Here is a 15,603-nt window from a genome sequence, read left to right as displayed (position 1 = left end):
ACATGAAGGAAGTGTGGGTCAAAGACAATGCCGACACTACATGGATCAGTACTCCTTCAGATGCGTCATGGGCCCCTTTTTAACTTGCTGCGTGAGTATCACGGGAACTGGAAGCGATTATGTATGTTGCCAAATCTGTTCATTTCTAAATGTACACACGATTTGACCAGTTTGCCACCTAAACCTGGTCCCGTAGTGATGTCTCTATGGAGACGGCGTCGGGCCTGATGACCGCCAGCAGGCTTCTGAGCAGCCTGGAACTGAGCGGCTGCTGGGCAGGGAGCCCGGACAAGATGAGACAGTTACAGAGGAGAGACAGTTACAGAGGATAGACACCAGGAGGCAACGTATCATCACTTGGACATGTGCTTTACATCTAACAGGCACCCTCATTCACACATACTATGTTATATTGTAGAACAGTGGTTCCCAACCTGGGGTACTTGAAGACTCATGAGACCATAGGCCTATGGGTAAAATGCACATGAGGGAGTATTTCAGGGCAGAGCAAAATTCAGTTGTTACAATAACCAAAAAAGCTTGGGAACCACTGTTGTAGAATATACTGTAGATTATATCCACTAATTTTACATTTACATTTAAGTCATTTAGCAGACGCTCTTATCCAGAGCGACTTACAACTAATCACTATAGTTCGTTATAAAATTACATTTTAAACAAGAATTTCTTTGTCGTAGCTTTTTAATGACTCATTTATATTGTATTAAATTATAAAATGACAATACTGCACTGAGTCTACAATACATTCAAATATATTTTTCACCTTTAAAGTTGGCGACTTGGTGGTTTATTACTTGACTTTTGCTGCTGCCATGACTCCAAGAATTTCTGGAACTTCCAGTCAATTCAAAAGTAAACTGAATTCCAATTCCATTTTTTCCACATTGAAGAGAATTGGAATTTCAGTGTACTTCCTGAATTGAAATGGGAATTCACCCTAACCCTGGTTACCAGTTTCAAAGGTAGTAATGTAAAACTAGGGAAGATCTCAAATGCAATATCCTTGCGTCCTCTCATCTCCTTCTCGAAACTGATTGGAGGATAAGGTCAGAGGGGTGGGACCTCAGAATTTCTCATTCAATGGGTTTTGAGAAGGAGACGAGGAGTATGCAATTGAGATCTTCCCTATGTCAAGACGAATAGCACATTCCTTTATTTCCCAGTCAGTGAAAAGCTGTGACCTCTGGACCTACGATTGGCCTTTTAATCATGTTAATGCAACACTTGACTTTCACAATTGGTTATTTTTTTCCCATCCCCTCTTCAATCATTCATCCACTGATTTGTATACATGCACCCCCTTTGTCAATCTTCCCCTCTTTCTATCTCTACCCTTCCTTCCCCTCTTCACTCTCTCTCAATGATACAAATATCCTGTGACCACTCCTATAATCTCAGTGGGAGAATCTTAATTGCATATTCCCCCGTCCTCTCTCTTCGCCTCATTCTCAAAACCCATTGGAGGACATCTGGCTTTCTCACCCAATGGGTTTTTAGGAGGCGAGGAGAATGCAACTGAGATTCTTCCAGTGACTTAAAGGAAGCTTCCTAGATGACTACTGACACGTAATGTTAAACCTAGGTCAATAGCATGCCTAAAAACTCATGACTCCTTCTCCTCCGCTCTCCTTTTCTCTTTATCCGTCCATTCTGGGCAAAAGTGAGGGATGCCTGTCTTAAGGGAGATGATGGAGAAGTAGAACAGGTTCAAAAGGATGAATGGGACGGTGAGCAAGTATTTCTCTGAGTGTTTGTTTAGTGTGTTCTGTATAGTAGAGCATTTATTTCTAGGAGTGTCTGTTTAGTGTTCTGTATGGTAAGGGAGTGTGTGTCATCGTTGGGACCAGGCTCAGACTGGTCACGCTCTGAGAGTTCAGTGATGGTACCTCGGGTCAACCCTTCATAATCTCAAACATGTCCATTCCCTACGTTCACAGTGAACTCGCCCTGACCTATTAAAATGCTCCCACTTTCCCCTATTTCCCTCCTTGTGAGCTTGCTCTCACACCCTGGATTAAAATCCAACCCCTAAACCCCCCTGTAGAACTGAGAGGATTGTATAGATTAGCTGGGTGGAAATGTCATATTGCTTCTAAAATGCAAGACGAAACTATTGCCATACTGCTTATCCAATCCCTTCAGACCTACAGGAGTGCCTTGGGTGTAGGGGTTGATTTGGAACAATCTCCTTCCTACCGTAGTTCCCCTAGCTCTCCCCTTGTGTTAACTCCCCACAGTAGACTATGGTGCATTCATGTTAAATCCACTGATGTCACACTGAGCCAGCTTTCCAGACATCTGCACACTCACTAACACATGGCAAGTGAAACATACACACATTAGGGGTTCACCAGGGGGTAGATGTGCCTGTCCCAGCCCTCAGAGGGAGGCTACGGGACCTCCCCAGCTGTTCCTGGGTCAGGTTGAACAGAACATGTTGGTTCTCTGATCCTTCTGCTCATGTCCCACATCAGCTGTCCTCTTTCTTCTCCCTGCTCAGACGGAGGGGTGAGGTAGGGAGTTGAGCGTAGTCATCTTCTCGGTCTTCCTCACTCTCTCCCGGCCTCAGCTGCCAACACACTTCCCCAAGCATGTGACAGGTGTGCCTCCAAACAGTGACTGGCACACATTCACCTCTACCCAGGCAATCCTTTTTCTGTAACAAAACTATAATAACCAACCTCTACTTGTAATGCTATAGCAAAGTTGAGCTCACAGGAGCAATAGACAGATGCATGTATATACACTGTGGGATCCTGATCCAAATGACATCGTTGAGAACAAGTGAAGCTGTAATCCAAACCACCAATACCAAGCCTTGTACTGTCTCTCTGTACAGTCTTTATTTACATGGAACAATGCTGGGTAGCAAGATTATATGTAATACATATGTTTTTTTGTACAAATTTGCATATAAACTAACAATCAAAAGGGGAAACTGAAACATAACTTTCTTAATAAAAGTAGACCTCACATCCCTACAGGAGAACAAAAATAAGATCAACACAGGTCTCACACAGCCCCATAGCGGATAGAAAGCTGAAAAGAAGTTGTCCAACTCTGGAATCTATTTTTCAAACCGTAGCTCTGGCATGCTCCTGTAGCTTGTGCTGTTTAACCCATATTGCTTCAGACTAAGGTGGGGGCGCACACAATCTGACAACCATGTGCTCACTCAAACTCACTCGCTCTTAACACACACACAAGCATGGCTGGCTCATATAGCCTAACTCCGCAACTATACTGAATACATTTGCTAATGTCAGTAAATATTTATTTAAAAAATGACCTAGCACTAGTCTCGAGTGATGCCATTTCATTCAGATATTTTACATAACTGCATGGGTTGCGCTATCCCATTCATACCCCCATATATCATAACATAGACGGGTAGTGCCCAAGCCTCACTTAGAGAACTGCACCAGGGTCAGTGTACGCAACCCTCTGCACCAGGGTCAGTGTACGCAACCCTCTGCACCAGGGTCAGTGTACGCAACCCTCAGTCCCACATGATAGCTGGTTAATTAAGTGTTTTTGTCCCCGTTCTCAAACCTCTAACAATGAAAGTCAAAATAACGACTGTCTGTCACTTGATCAAAAGGAAACTGTGCCAGGTTACCTAAAAATGGCCTATCGAGGTAACCCCCTCACCTGGCAATAACAAAGTGATTATAAGAGAAGGCTTCACATGCACAATGCGATGAGGAGAAACATGTCCTGCTGCGAGGTAGGCGGGTCGGAGAGGCTTACGTGTCTTTGTCATGCAAGACAGCAAGGGTACAACACCGTGTACAGACAGAGCCCTCCATATAGCCTTTTGTGTTCAAAACAATAAATTAGTGAACAGCTGTTTCCCATGAATATGTTTGCAATTGCATGCACGCTCGGGTAGCAGCTGTGAGAGCGCTGTGGCAAAAGTGCGCAGTGGCGGAAGCGGTCACACAGAAGTTTCTGAAACAGCTTTGCAGTTAGAGGTCATACCTTTCAGACAACTGACCCGACCAACTGATGTGAACGGAGAGTAGAAACGGAGACAACTGAACTCGTCGGGATACTGCACGTGCATACAGTTTGACAAAATATCCATTGTCAATTTGGCAACAAAGTGGCCAAACAGCTCAGGGGCTGTATTCAGTGGGGCACAACGTTGCGATGGAACGTCCAGATAGAAATATGTTCCGCAGAACAGACATGCCCCTCTGACATGTTGAGGGGGGTGGATCATGTTGGCTCTATTTATGGCATTTCTATCCATCTCCAACATTCACTACGTCTCATCGACAGGTACCCTGGGCTTCTTTTTAAAAGACAACAAAAAACAGAATATCGGCAAAGATACAGGAAAAACAATATATTATAAAAATAAAAAAATACATAGTGATCGTTCATGCATCTCCCCCTCAGGCAAGGACTCTCACTTTTCTCAAGGTTGTAATTTTAAAAACCAGTCCGATATCCTTATGCCAATGTTCATGTCGAGGGTCCAATCATACTTCAGTCTTTGTGTGGATGGTTCTTAACCCTATATTCTCTGAATCTTGTCGGCGACCACTACAGGGTTCTCCTTGCGGATCTTGGCAGCTGCCTCCGCCTTGTAGTCGTAAGGGCAGTTGTGCTTGTCGGAGTACCGATGGAGACCGCAGAACAGGTTCCCACAGCGACAATCGAACCCTGGGGTAGAGTTAAAAGGTCAGAGATTAGAGGGAAACCACTGTAGGAACCAAACACCAACTCAATAAAATGATTCACCTCTTAATAAAACCAGACACACAGGAATAAGAGTTACATTCTAAACTGCCTCTTGTGCAGATTATTAGATCAATACGTGACATTGATGGGGTTCCTGCCACGTTAGACACTACTTATACAGTCATAAAGATCTGAGACCATCACAAATGTGGAAGTAGTGTTGTACATTGCATGAACCCCATCAAGTCAATTTGTGCGACAGCAGTGTATGCGGCCTGAAACATGGCCAATCTCTTCAGCAAAAACGGCATTACGGCCTACACATTGCTCAATCCTGTCATCCCATTTCTTTGAAAAAGCACCACGTCCTGCTATGGCATGCTCACCTGTTAGGCCCACCCTCTTGCGGCACATGAAGCACCTATTCTTCTTGGGATTAGGGGTGTCTCCCTTAGCCTCGTCACCAGTGGCAGGGCTAGAAGAAGTAGGCTCAGTCACAACTGAAGGAGAAAACAGAGAAAAGCACTTAAATATACACTTCAGTCTGGAGATTCAAATGAAACAGAGTTCCTGTGTTTTAGCACTCAAGTACAAGGACTTTAAGTCAGGCTGCATCTAAATACACTGAGTGTACAAAACATTCGGAACACCTGCTCTGTCCATGAAAGACTGACCAGGTGAAAGCTATGACCCCTTATTAATGTAGACATTGTTAATATTGTAAATGACTTGTAGCTGGAAACGGTAGATTTTCAATGGAATATCTACATAGGTGTACGTCAACAATGAAGAGGCGACTCCGGGATGCTGGCCTTCTAGGCAGAGTTCCTCTGTCCTGTGTGTGTGTTCTTTTACCAATCTTAATATTTTATTTTTATTGGCCAGTCTGAGATATGGCTCTCTTTGCAACTCTGCCTAGAAGGCCAGCATCTCGGTGTCGCCTCTTCATTGTTGACGTTGAGACTGGTGTTTTGCGGGTACTATTTAATGAAGCTGGCAGTTGAGGACTTGTGAGGTGTCTGTTTCTCAAACTAGACACTAATGTACTTGTCCTCTTGCTCAATTGTGCACCGGGGCCTCCCACTCTTTCTATTCTGGTTAGGGCCAGTTTGCGCTGTTCTGTGAAGGGAGTAGTACATTGTGTTGTACGAGATCTTCAGTTTCTTGGCAATTTCTCACATGGAATAGCCTTCATTTCTCAGAACAAGAATAAACTGACGAGTCTTTGTTTCTAGCCATTTTGAGCCTGTAATCGAACCCACAAATGCTGATGCTCCAGATACTCAACTAGTCTGAAGGCCAGTTTTATTGCTTCTTTAAAATCAGGACAACAGTTTTCAGCTGTGCTAACATAATTGCAAAAGGGTTTTCTAATGACCAATTAGCCTTTTAAAATAATAAACTTGGATTAGCTAACACAGCGTTCCATTGGAACACAGGAGTGATGGTTGCTGATAATGGGCCTCTGTACGCCTATGTAGATATTCCATTTAAAAAATCTGCCATTTCCAGCTACAATAGTCATTTACAACATTAACAAATGTCTACACTGTATTTCTGATCAATTTTATGTTATTTTAAAATGGACAAAAAGTGATTTTTTTCTCAAAAACAAGAACATTTCTAACTGACAACTTTTGAACGGTATTGTATGTCAAGAATGATCCACCACCCACGTCATCCAGCCAACTTGACACAATAGTGGGAAGCGTTAGAGTGCAAATGGCCAGCATCCCTGTGGAACGCTTGACACCTTGTATTGCGCATGCCCTGACGAATTGAGGCTGTTCTGAGGGCAAAGGGGTGGGGACTCAATATTAGGAAGGTGTTGTTAATGTTTTGTACACTAATGCTAAAGTGGGTCAAACAGAACAATGTTTCCCTCTTGTAGTGTGTTTTACCAGGCTCTGCTTTATCCTCTCTTGAGATGCTCATCTCTGTCATTTGTTGAGTCACTGGAAGAGAGCCTTGAATAGTTCTGCAGAGGGGGCAATTGATAGAAAATAATAAGTTAAAGACATGAGAGCAAAAAGTAATGAGACATCCATTGTATCACATGCGGACATACACACACACACACCTTACCTAGCCATGTCTGCAGCAGAGCCTGATGAAGGGTCTACTTTGGCTAGACTGGCCTCTAGTCGCTGGATGGCTGAGGCATCAGGGGTAGGACTACCAACTGTTCCGGAGAGACAGCAAAAGTAAAACATCAACCTCAGATAGGAGAAGATACTTTTTGGTTCAACAGTTCTCTCAACAGTGCAGCTGGCCCATAATGTGTATGCTAATTTTAGCAGACAGCAATAACTTCCCTATGCAATGTAATGCAGCTTTGGTGAGTCTGGTTTTGGGGACGAGGACACACTGTTTGGAGTAGATTTGTGTTGTGTGTATGGTCAGTAAGAAACAGGGTGGAGGAGGAACTTACCCATTGGGCTAAGTTGGCTCAAGCCGTGGGTACTACTCTGCTGACGATTCAGGTGCTCCTTGTAGCAAATTGAGCACATGCCATTGTTCCTGGGGTTGCCATAGAAACCACAGCCAGTGGTACAAAGCACAGGTGTCAGGCTTGGGTTAGTCTCTTGGGCCATCGCTGTTGACAAATGGGAGCAAGGTATCTTGTTAGTGTGTCTGTATGTGTGCATGTATGTGTGACAGCGCGGGTGAGACCTACAGTACCAGTCAAAAGTTTGGTGTGTCCAAACTTTTGACTGGTACTGTAGGTGACTAAATGTAAGTATGGTGGTTGGGCACATATATTTGAAGTTAACATACCAGAAAGGAACATTAAGACTAATAAACAGGTGGGGGGGGGGGGGGGGGGGGGACGCGAAAAGCCCTCCCCTGAAGCAAGGATTCTACTACCAGAGGGGCAATAAGGAGTTGAAACAATAAAGCGTTCTTCCCACCACGTTTCGGTAAAAAGCGGGGAGGGGTGGGGCTGGAGAAATGTAATCACTCAAATTCAAAGACAGAGCTATGGATGCTAGGTCTGACCATCCATGATATCAAAATTAGCTTTAATCATGTTTTGAGGCTATACAGTGCTTGTTTACAAACATAGGAATAAAACATGGGTTATACTTTGGGTTTTGATGGGGAACGACAGTTGAACTAAGCTCATGAGGCATTTATAAGTTTTATATTCTTCAAGAATCAATAGGTACATATCAGTTTCTGAGGCTTTTGAAGCCCCCTCCATCTGTGCAGAGGTTATTACAATACAGTAACCCCTGGATTCATCTCTATTTTGAACTGATATGCAGTCAGGACACTTCAATTGTAAATTACCTCAATAAGAAACAATATTGTTGCTATGATCACATCAGAAGATATCCTCCTCGCAATCTCCAAAATACAACAGCCACAGGACAACTTTGTTTGGATGTCGTTAAAGGACCATTTGCCAAAACCGAAGAAATATAGCTAGCTAACGATCTCCTTTTCCACGTGGAAAATAAAAATGGACAGAGACTTGCTAGCTACATTAGCTAGCTGGGATTTTCTACAAGGAATCTGCTTCCCAAAAAAAAACTTCTCCCAAGTGAGTGTGACACCTACTCCTGTTGCTTGGATTCCACCTGGCAATCTGTTCACCGTCTGCCCTGGCCCGCCTCCTCGTCTGCTACAGGTATCCCCGCCACACTCCCGAGCTGTCGCTTGCCTCCAGCACACATGCACTGTTGGGGAGTGACTCTGAACTTACAATGGCCCCAAGTCATATTATTTTCTTGAGCTTTATGCTATTTGCCTCATGACTCCTGCGTGCTTTGTTGACCATGAACTTGCTCGTTTCCCCAAGTGTGGGAACAAACAGTCTGTCCCACAGTTGGGTACTCTGACTCTCTATTGGTTACACAGACTCTTGGCCTCCCATCCTATTCTAACCACCTCTCGCCAGCTTTATATTCATGTTACCTGATGAAATTGCTGTACAATATGATCTTGTTGCCATCTAATGCACATTCAAATGTCAAATCAACACTGCAGAGCATTCCCTGTCCTCTGTTGTGCCCTGATTGTATTACTTCTGATGATATATGGAAATGTGCATGTACACCCTGGCCCATCTACTGTTGCTAGCCCCAAGTCTACCTTGGATATCTGCTTCACCGATTTCTGCTCTCGTAAAAGACTGGGTTTTCTGCACGTTAACAATAGAAGCTTATTACCTCAAATGTATCAAATGAGAAAAAAAAGTGTGGGTTCACAGCTCCAATCCAGATGGGTTGGTCATTACTGAGACGAGGTTAAGAAAATGTGTTTTGAACACTGATGTTAAGCTTTCTGGTTATAACCTTTTTCGGCATGACAGATCTTCCAAAGGCGGTAGAGTGGCAATCTTTACCAAGGATCACCTTCAGTGCTCGATTGTCTCCACCAAGTCTGTTCCAATTTGATTTGCTGGTTTTAAGCATTAAACTTTCAAATAGCTCTTTGCTGACTGTTGCTGAATGTTATTGTCCTCCATCAGCAGCGGCCTGTACCGTACCTGCCCTAAGCGCTCTCCTGGTCCCTTACACTAAGTCTGAATTTGTCTTGCTAGGTGACCTAAACTGGGACATGCTTAAACCACCGTCCTAAAGCAATGGGACTCCCTAAATCTTTTTCAGATTACCAATCCCACAAGGTATGACTCCAAACACCCAGAAAAGGCTACTCTCCTTGATGTTATCCTCACAATCAATCCTGATAGGTATCCGTCTGGTGTTTTCTGTAATGATCATTGTTTTACAGCCTGTGTTCGTAATGCCTGCTCAATGAAACAACCTGTCCCGATTTGTCATAGACATTTGCTAAAAATCTTTAATGAGCAAGCCTTCATGACTTGGCCTCTGTAAATTGGTATAGAATCAGCTTGATCCCTGTCGAAGATGCTTGGACCTTTTTTAAATATTTTCAGTGGTATTGTTAACAAACACGCCGCCGTATAGAAAATGAGAATTAAAAACAGGGTCAGCCCCTGGTTTGACCGTGATCTGGCAGAGTTACTCCATTTCAAGAATTCCATTTGGATAAAAGGCTCAGTACACACATACTCAGGCTGACTGGCTCTCGTTCGGGCAAATAAGAAATAAGTGCACTCAGGCTATTCGGAAGGTCAAAGTCAGTTACTTTAAGGAGCAGTTATCTGTGGGTCTAACCCCAATAAGTTCTGGAAAACAGTTAAAGACCTGGAGAATAAACCCTCCTCACAGCTTCCCATGTCTCTTAATGTTGATGATATGGTTGTTACTGACAATGAGCACATGCCTGAGCTCTTTAAATCACCACTTCATAAATCAGGATTCATATATTTGACTCAGCCATGCCGCATTGCCCGTTCAACATGTCCTCGTCTCCCACCCCTTCTAATGCGACTAGCCCCGATGCTCCTACCTCTTTTTCCCCTGCCACGCTACAAACTTTCTCCCTGCAGGCGGTCACAGAGTCCGAGGTGCTAAAGGAGCTCCTTAAACTTGATCCCAAAAAAACACCTGGGTCAGATGGTTTAGACCCTTTCTTCTTCAAAGGTTGCTGCCCCTATCGTCGCCAAGCCTATTGCTAACATTTTTAACCTGTCTCTCCTCTCTGGGAAGGTTCCCATTGCTTGGAAGGCAGCCACGGTGTGCCCTTTATTTAAAGGGAGAGATCATGCTGATCCTAACTTATAGGCCAATTTCTATTTTGCCCTGTTTATCAAAAGTGTTGGGGAAAAAATTGCCAATAATCAACTGACTGGCTTTCTTGAGGTCTATAATATTCTCTCTGGTATGCAATCTGGTTTATATGTAAAATTGATGATGAAATTCCTCATTGTGCACAAGAAAACAGGAGAACAAACAGTGAGAAGAACAAATTGAGACATGTTCTCCTTGGCAGGAGCTGAGCATGTCAGCAAGACACTCAAGGTAACGAACAACCGGTAACTTCCCCAAGACGAAATAGGCTTCAACACTTTGCAGGGAATATAAACATTAAACCAAACGGAATATTACATTAAAGATCTATGACATCGCTCACAAAAATAAAGGTAAAATGAAACAGGTGGCACTTGACACCTCCAGTCCCCAGGGGAGCTTATCTCATTGTAGTCATGACCAAAACATGTCAAATGCTCTGGGAAGGGACCACAGCAGCATATTCAGAACCTTCTGAGATGTCAGTGTTATTATGGCCCTGCGATCAACAAACAATATGCCTGTCAGCCTTTGCACTTTACAGCAAACACGTGTGGTTGTCTCCAACCCCCCACACAAGGGTTTCCTTGAAGCCTATTCAACTGTATCAGGTGTCTGCTGGCTGACTGCACAGCAAAGTCTCTTGCAAGCACGAAAATTGTTGATGTTGCCTGGAGAAAATTTTTGAATGTCACGAGCTGTAAGATGATCGTGACCTGCTCAACGCCCAACAATCTATATTTGCCAGCTGGGCATATACGGAACACGAACGCTCTCACGCATCTTCTCACAGAGAAAGAAATAGCATTTGCAAGCCATCATTCTTTTTATTGGACAGACAAAAGTGGTGAGTATTTTGCTCTTCTGCCATCCAGGCCCTGCTGCTCTCCGATAGAATGTCAGTTAGGCCATATGTCAAACAACGTACTTCACGTGGATCAATTCTGTCTACAGCGACGCAATAAGGCCCGAGGAGGTGTGGTATATGGCCAATATACCATGGCTAAGGGCTGTTCTTACACACGACGGAATTCCTGGACACAGCCCGTAGCCGTGGTATATTGGCGCTATATCACACCTCCATACACCCGAGAAGCCTTATTGCTATTATAAATTGGTTACCAGTGTAATTAGAGCAGTAAAACTAAATGTTTTGTCATATCCATGGTATACTGCTGACATACCATGGCGTTTAGCCAATCAGAATTCATGACTCGAACCACCCAGTTTATAATTTAAATCAAACACCAGCTAGGCTAATTTGTTTCGTGACTGTAGCCTATCCTACTGTTCATCACACCACTTGGGGAAAATGGCTTGGCACAATGTGCTTTTTATTCAATAGGATAGACCTAATCAAGGCTGCACAGATTTGCCTAGCTTTACCTCAAATGTCGCTAATACAACTAACAAGTAAGGTCTACTACAGATAATCTAATCTGAGCAGTGCCTTGTTTAGTTAGGTCAACTGTCATGGAACACTTTCATAATGTTCACCAGCTGGCAAAACGCAGTATCTAGATTTTTAATCAGGCTAGGCTATCCAATGACTCATATCATGGTCAGTGACATTAACAACAACCGCTTAAGGAAACAAACAGCTAACAAAGGACACACTGAAATACATTGGATATGACCCCCCCAAAAAATCATCGAGTCACGCTACAGTACAGCAAAAAATGCTATCAGGCAAGACCTAGCTAGACAAGCAACATTGCCGAGACCAAAAGCAATAATAGTGCTAGCAAGCCATCTTTGTTGCACACAATGTATTGTAACTAGATTAGTGAAGTAGCTAGCTAGACATCAATCAGCCACGTTTCGAACCTTGTTCTTCTGCGCTTTCTTTGTCTGCTACTCATCTCTTCCTGTTGTTTGGACGTCGTTTGATAGCTCCCATAACGTTACTAGTTACCTAGAATGACTTTTTGCATACAATGTTGTTAGCAAGGTAACCAGACAAAGAATTTCTGAACTCAATGTCATGTTTAATGGAACATTCATTTGTCGTTCAAATCTAACACAAATCTAACAATCAACTCATTTCAAAATTAACCAGTCAACTCATTCGACCAAAACTCTTAACAATTCGGTTAGTAATAGACTTAGGTAGCTAAGTTAGCTGATAACGTACGTATTATTTTAAAACTATTTTTAGACAAAGCACAAATACGAAAAAAGTACCTTAAATATATCACTAGTTTACCATTTTAAAAAAAGATAGAAAACCGATAGCATAACGTCCGGTTGCTGTAACGTTAGCGACCCTCCTCTCTGTCTTGTTTTTCCCCTGGATCAGCTAGACTAACACGTTCGAAGGCTTGTGATGTTGTCAGTGAGGAGGTGGTGACAACTTTAGCTCGCTAGACCTTGTTTACCAGGCATAAAGGATAACTAGACTCTCTCCTCTACAATACACACATTTATAATGTTAATTTATATTTTTTTAAAATCCTTACGAAATTCCATATTACGTTGAGGTTGATCCAATTTTTCGGGGTCCCTTTTTTCTGTCTTCAACCATACACCAAGACAACCCACCGCTTCAAATCTCGATTCTCACCTGCACAATTTGATTGGAATCACACAATATGTATGGTCTCGTTAAGCAGTCGTTTTTTAAACAAATCCTGTCCCCAAAATGTATTTATCGCTCTTTTCTCTGACCGAGGCTGTTCCTTCCTTCTTTATTTTTTTCTCTCTCTCTCTCTCTGCACCCTCTAGTTGCTTTCTCGGTCGTTTCATTCTATAGTAAGAGGAGTGGCAGATGATGTCACCGGGAAAAGAACGTACTGTGATTGGCTACCCGAGAACCCCTGGCCCGCGTGTCTCACACCGTACGGTACAAGGGGTTGGGCATTCATTCGTCATCCACCCACGTACAGTCTGTGGGTATCGAGCCACAACATAACTTTATTCAGGAATGTGTCTAAATTAGTAATTCAAATAATGTTGACAGGCTTGTGATAACATATGCGTGTTTATTATGTGAGAATATCACATATTTATTTGTCCACCACAGATAGCTTCTTGAAGCATTGAGGCTATCCAGCCAATTGTGTCGAAAATAGGTTCATTACTCAAGTCTTTGGTCAACATAGTGTAGGCTAGTGGCACATGCTGGTCAAAATAATTTAAAGAAGCCAAATTATTATAGATGACGGCCCACACACCGGAGTTCGCTTTTTGTCTTCAACTGAAACCAATATCAAACAATTCAGGTGATTCCTCGACAAAAACAACGCTTCGTACGTCATTGAGCACGTGCTTCTGATAGAGCGATACAGGCATCCTCACACTGTTTCGCAGTAGTCTATACACTGTAAAGCCAGTTCCAAGCATTACTCAGTGCTCTGGTATCAAACGTAACGTCACTAGGTGTGTGGGTGTTGCAATACGGGCTCGTTTCCTCTCCCCACCCCAGTCAAGAATCAAGAAGAACAGCAAAACAAATATAGGGGTGACATACCCATCGGACACACGGGAGGTACTGACTCCTATGCTCTTTCATGACACACGGGAGGTACTGACTCCTATGCTCTTTCATGACACACGGGAGGTACTGACTCCTATGCTCTTTCATGATAAACTTGTCTGGTATGTGCAGTAAACGTAATTCTGGAGTGAGATAATCTTGCCAAGGAGGTCGAGATCCTATAGTCTGCACACACAATGAAACCAAAAACAGCATTAGACACTGGGCTATCCAGACATTGACACACCACATGGCCTACCACTCTGCTCCCTATGTGAAAACATGTTTGTGGTTTCAGTGAATGTGTATTTGAACATGGGGTCAGTGTGTTTGCCCTGTGGCTACACACCTTCCGACGTCCAAAACATCACTCCTACTCTCAGCATACAGAACGTCCCGGGCTGAAGAAAAACATGGGGTGGGATATCATGTGTTTGTGTTAGGTGCTCTTTGATGGAACCCTAGATTGGTGGTGAGGGGAGTGTGTTCGCCCAGGATTTATCATCACACAAGCTGTAACACACATAGATTAAACAGCACAAATTGACACCCACCCAAATGCATAAATAGGGGAACAGACTCAAACCCCATTCTGGCCATATTGTAAAGTAAATTGACAGTTTTTTCTCCCTGAAAACAGTAAATAGTTGGGTGTATTTACAAATCATTTGCCTCATGCCTTTCGAAGACGCCGAGGAACATCAGATGAACAATATTGTGGGACAACAACTGTTTAATAAAAATGTTTGGGAAACAAGACCAATGATTGAAACTTTTCCTCTCTAGCGTTTGCTTTTGGCATAACAGAGCCTTTCAAGTGCCACTGGGTCCAATACGGAGACTGATAATGTGCCTTTATCATACAATTGTGGTGTTGTGTGCGTACACTGTCTCCCATTCCCTGACAATAAAACAAAATATGTTTGTGCTCAAGCCCTGTTTATGTGTGTGCTTGGGACATACAGTACATGTGAGACACAGGAGGCTGCTGAGGGGAGGACGGCTCATAATAATGGCTCGAATGGAGTCAAGGGAATGGTAACAAACACATGGAAACCACATGTTCGATGTGTTTGATACCATTCCATTAATTCTGTTCCAGCCTTTACTAAGAGCCTGTCCTCCCCAATTAAGGTAACACCGGGTCACTGTGGTGTGAGATCTGCGTTTGCTCAGTCCTGAGAGCGCGAAAGCAGGAACATATTTTTAGCCTTAAAAGTGATTTATGAGGGGTTTTGTATGTGGAGGTTAAAGGGTAAGGTATAGAATATCCTATCCCACCCCCCACCCCCCAATTTTGACAGGGGCATGTGAGAATCTGTGAGTTGACAACGTAGCAATGACAACAACAACATACAGGTGTGTATGTTTGTACAGTATCTGGAACTGCCTGCCTGTACAGCCCATGGGCTAAGATAGGTATACATACATAGATAGATGAAAAGAAAGAGACACACACACACATTCACACACACACACACACACACACACACACACACACACACACACACACACACACACACACACACACACACACGCACCACAACACACACACACACACACACACAACACAGGAGAAGAAAGAAAAGAGACAGGGCATGGGTCTTTATGAATCATTGTGTCAATTCCTCTATGTGTTTAATCGTAGTACAGCGTGATAGGCTTACTGTTTAATGCTATGCTCAGACTCTACCTTTCTCTTCCGCAGCTCTGCAATAAGCGCTCATATCACATAAGCCTAAGCGCGACTAGCGC

General features: G+C 43.3%; 1 protein-coding gene across 3 annotated transcripts; it reads right to left on the bottom strand.

The window, feature by feature from the left end:
• Positions 1-2,830: 2,830 nt before the first annotated feature.
• LOC111975154 (AN1-type zinc finger protein 5-like) lies at positions 2,831-13,106 on the bottom strand. 3 transcript variants are annotated; one of them, XM_024003353.2, is made up of 6 exons: positions 12,833-13,106; positions 7,142-7,306; positions 6,796-6,892; positions 6,612-6,688; positions 5,097-5,210; positions 2,831-4,692 (listed from the first exon to the last, which is right to left on the bottom strand). In XM_024003353.2, exons 1-6 carry the CDS (start codon positions 12,840-12,842, stop codon positions 4,544-4,546), a joined length of 612 nt encoding a protein of 203 aa, XP_023859121.1. In that variant the 5' UTR covers positions 12,843-13,106; the 3' UTR covers positions 2,831-4,543. The 3 variants fall into 3 exon arrangements, with proteins under 3 accessions (XP_023859121.1, XP_023859124.1, XP_023859125.1); XM_024003356.2 differs by having other exon boundaries at positions 12,937-13,106; XM_024003357.2 differs by lacking the exon at positions 12,833-13,106 and adding an exon at positions 12,201-12,307.
• Between the last annotated feature and the right edge of the window lie 2,497 nt (positions 13,107-15,603).

This window comes from Salvelinus sp. IW2-2015, linkage group LG15 (genome assembly GCF_002910315.2).
Source record: "Salvelinus sp. IW2-2015 linkage group LG15, ASM291031v2, whole genome shotgun sequence".
Classification (NCBI taxonomy): domain Eukaryota; kingdom Metazoa; phylum Chordata; class Actinopteri; order Salmoniformes; family Salmonidae; genus Salvelinus; species Salvelinus sp. IW2-2015.
Note: the sequence above shows the minus strand (reverse complement) of the source record. Positions and strands in the feature narration are given on the sequence as shown.

Coding starts and splice junctions, on each gene's coding strand:
- LOC111975154 (XM_024003353.2), bottom strand. Junction 6,689..6,795: donor TCTGCTGCAGACATGGCTAG/GTAAGGTGTGTG, acceptor CCCCCTCTGCAG/AACTATTCAAGGCTCTCTTC. Junction 4,693..5,096: donor CAAGAGGGTGGGCCTAACAG/GTGAGCATGCCA, acceptor ACTCTACCCCAG/GGTTCGATTGTCGCTGTGGG.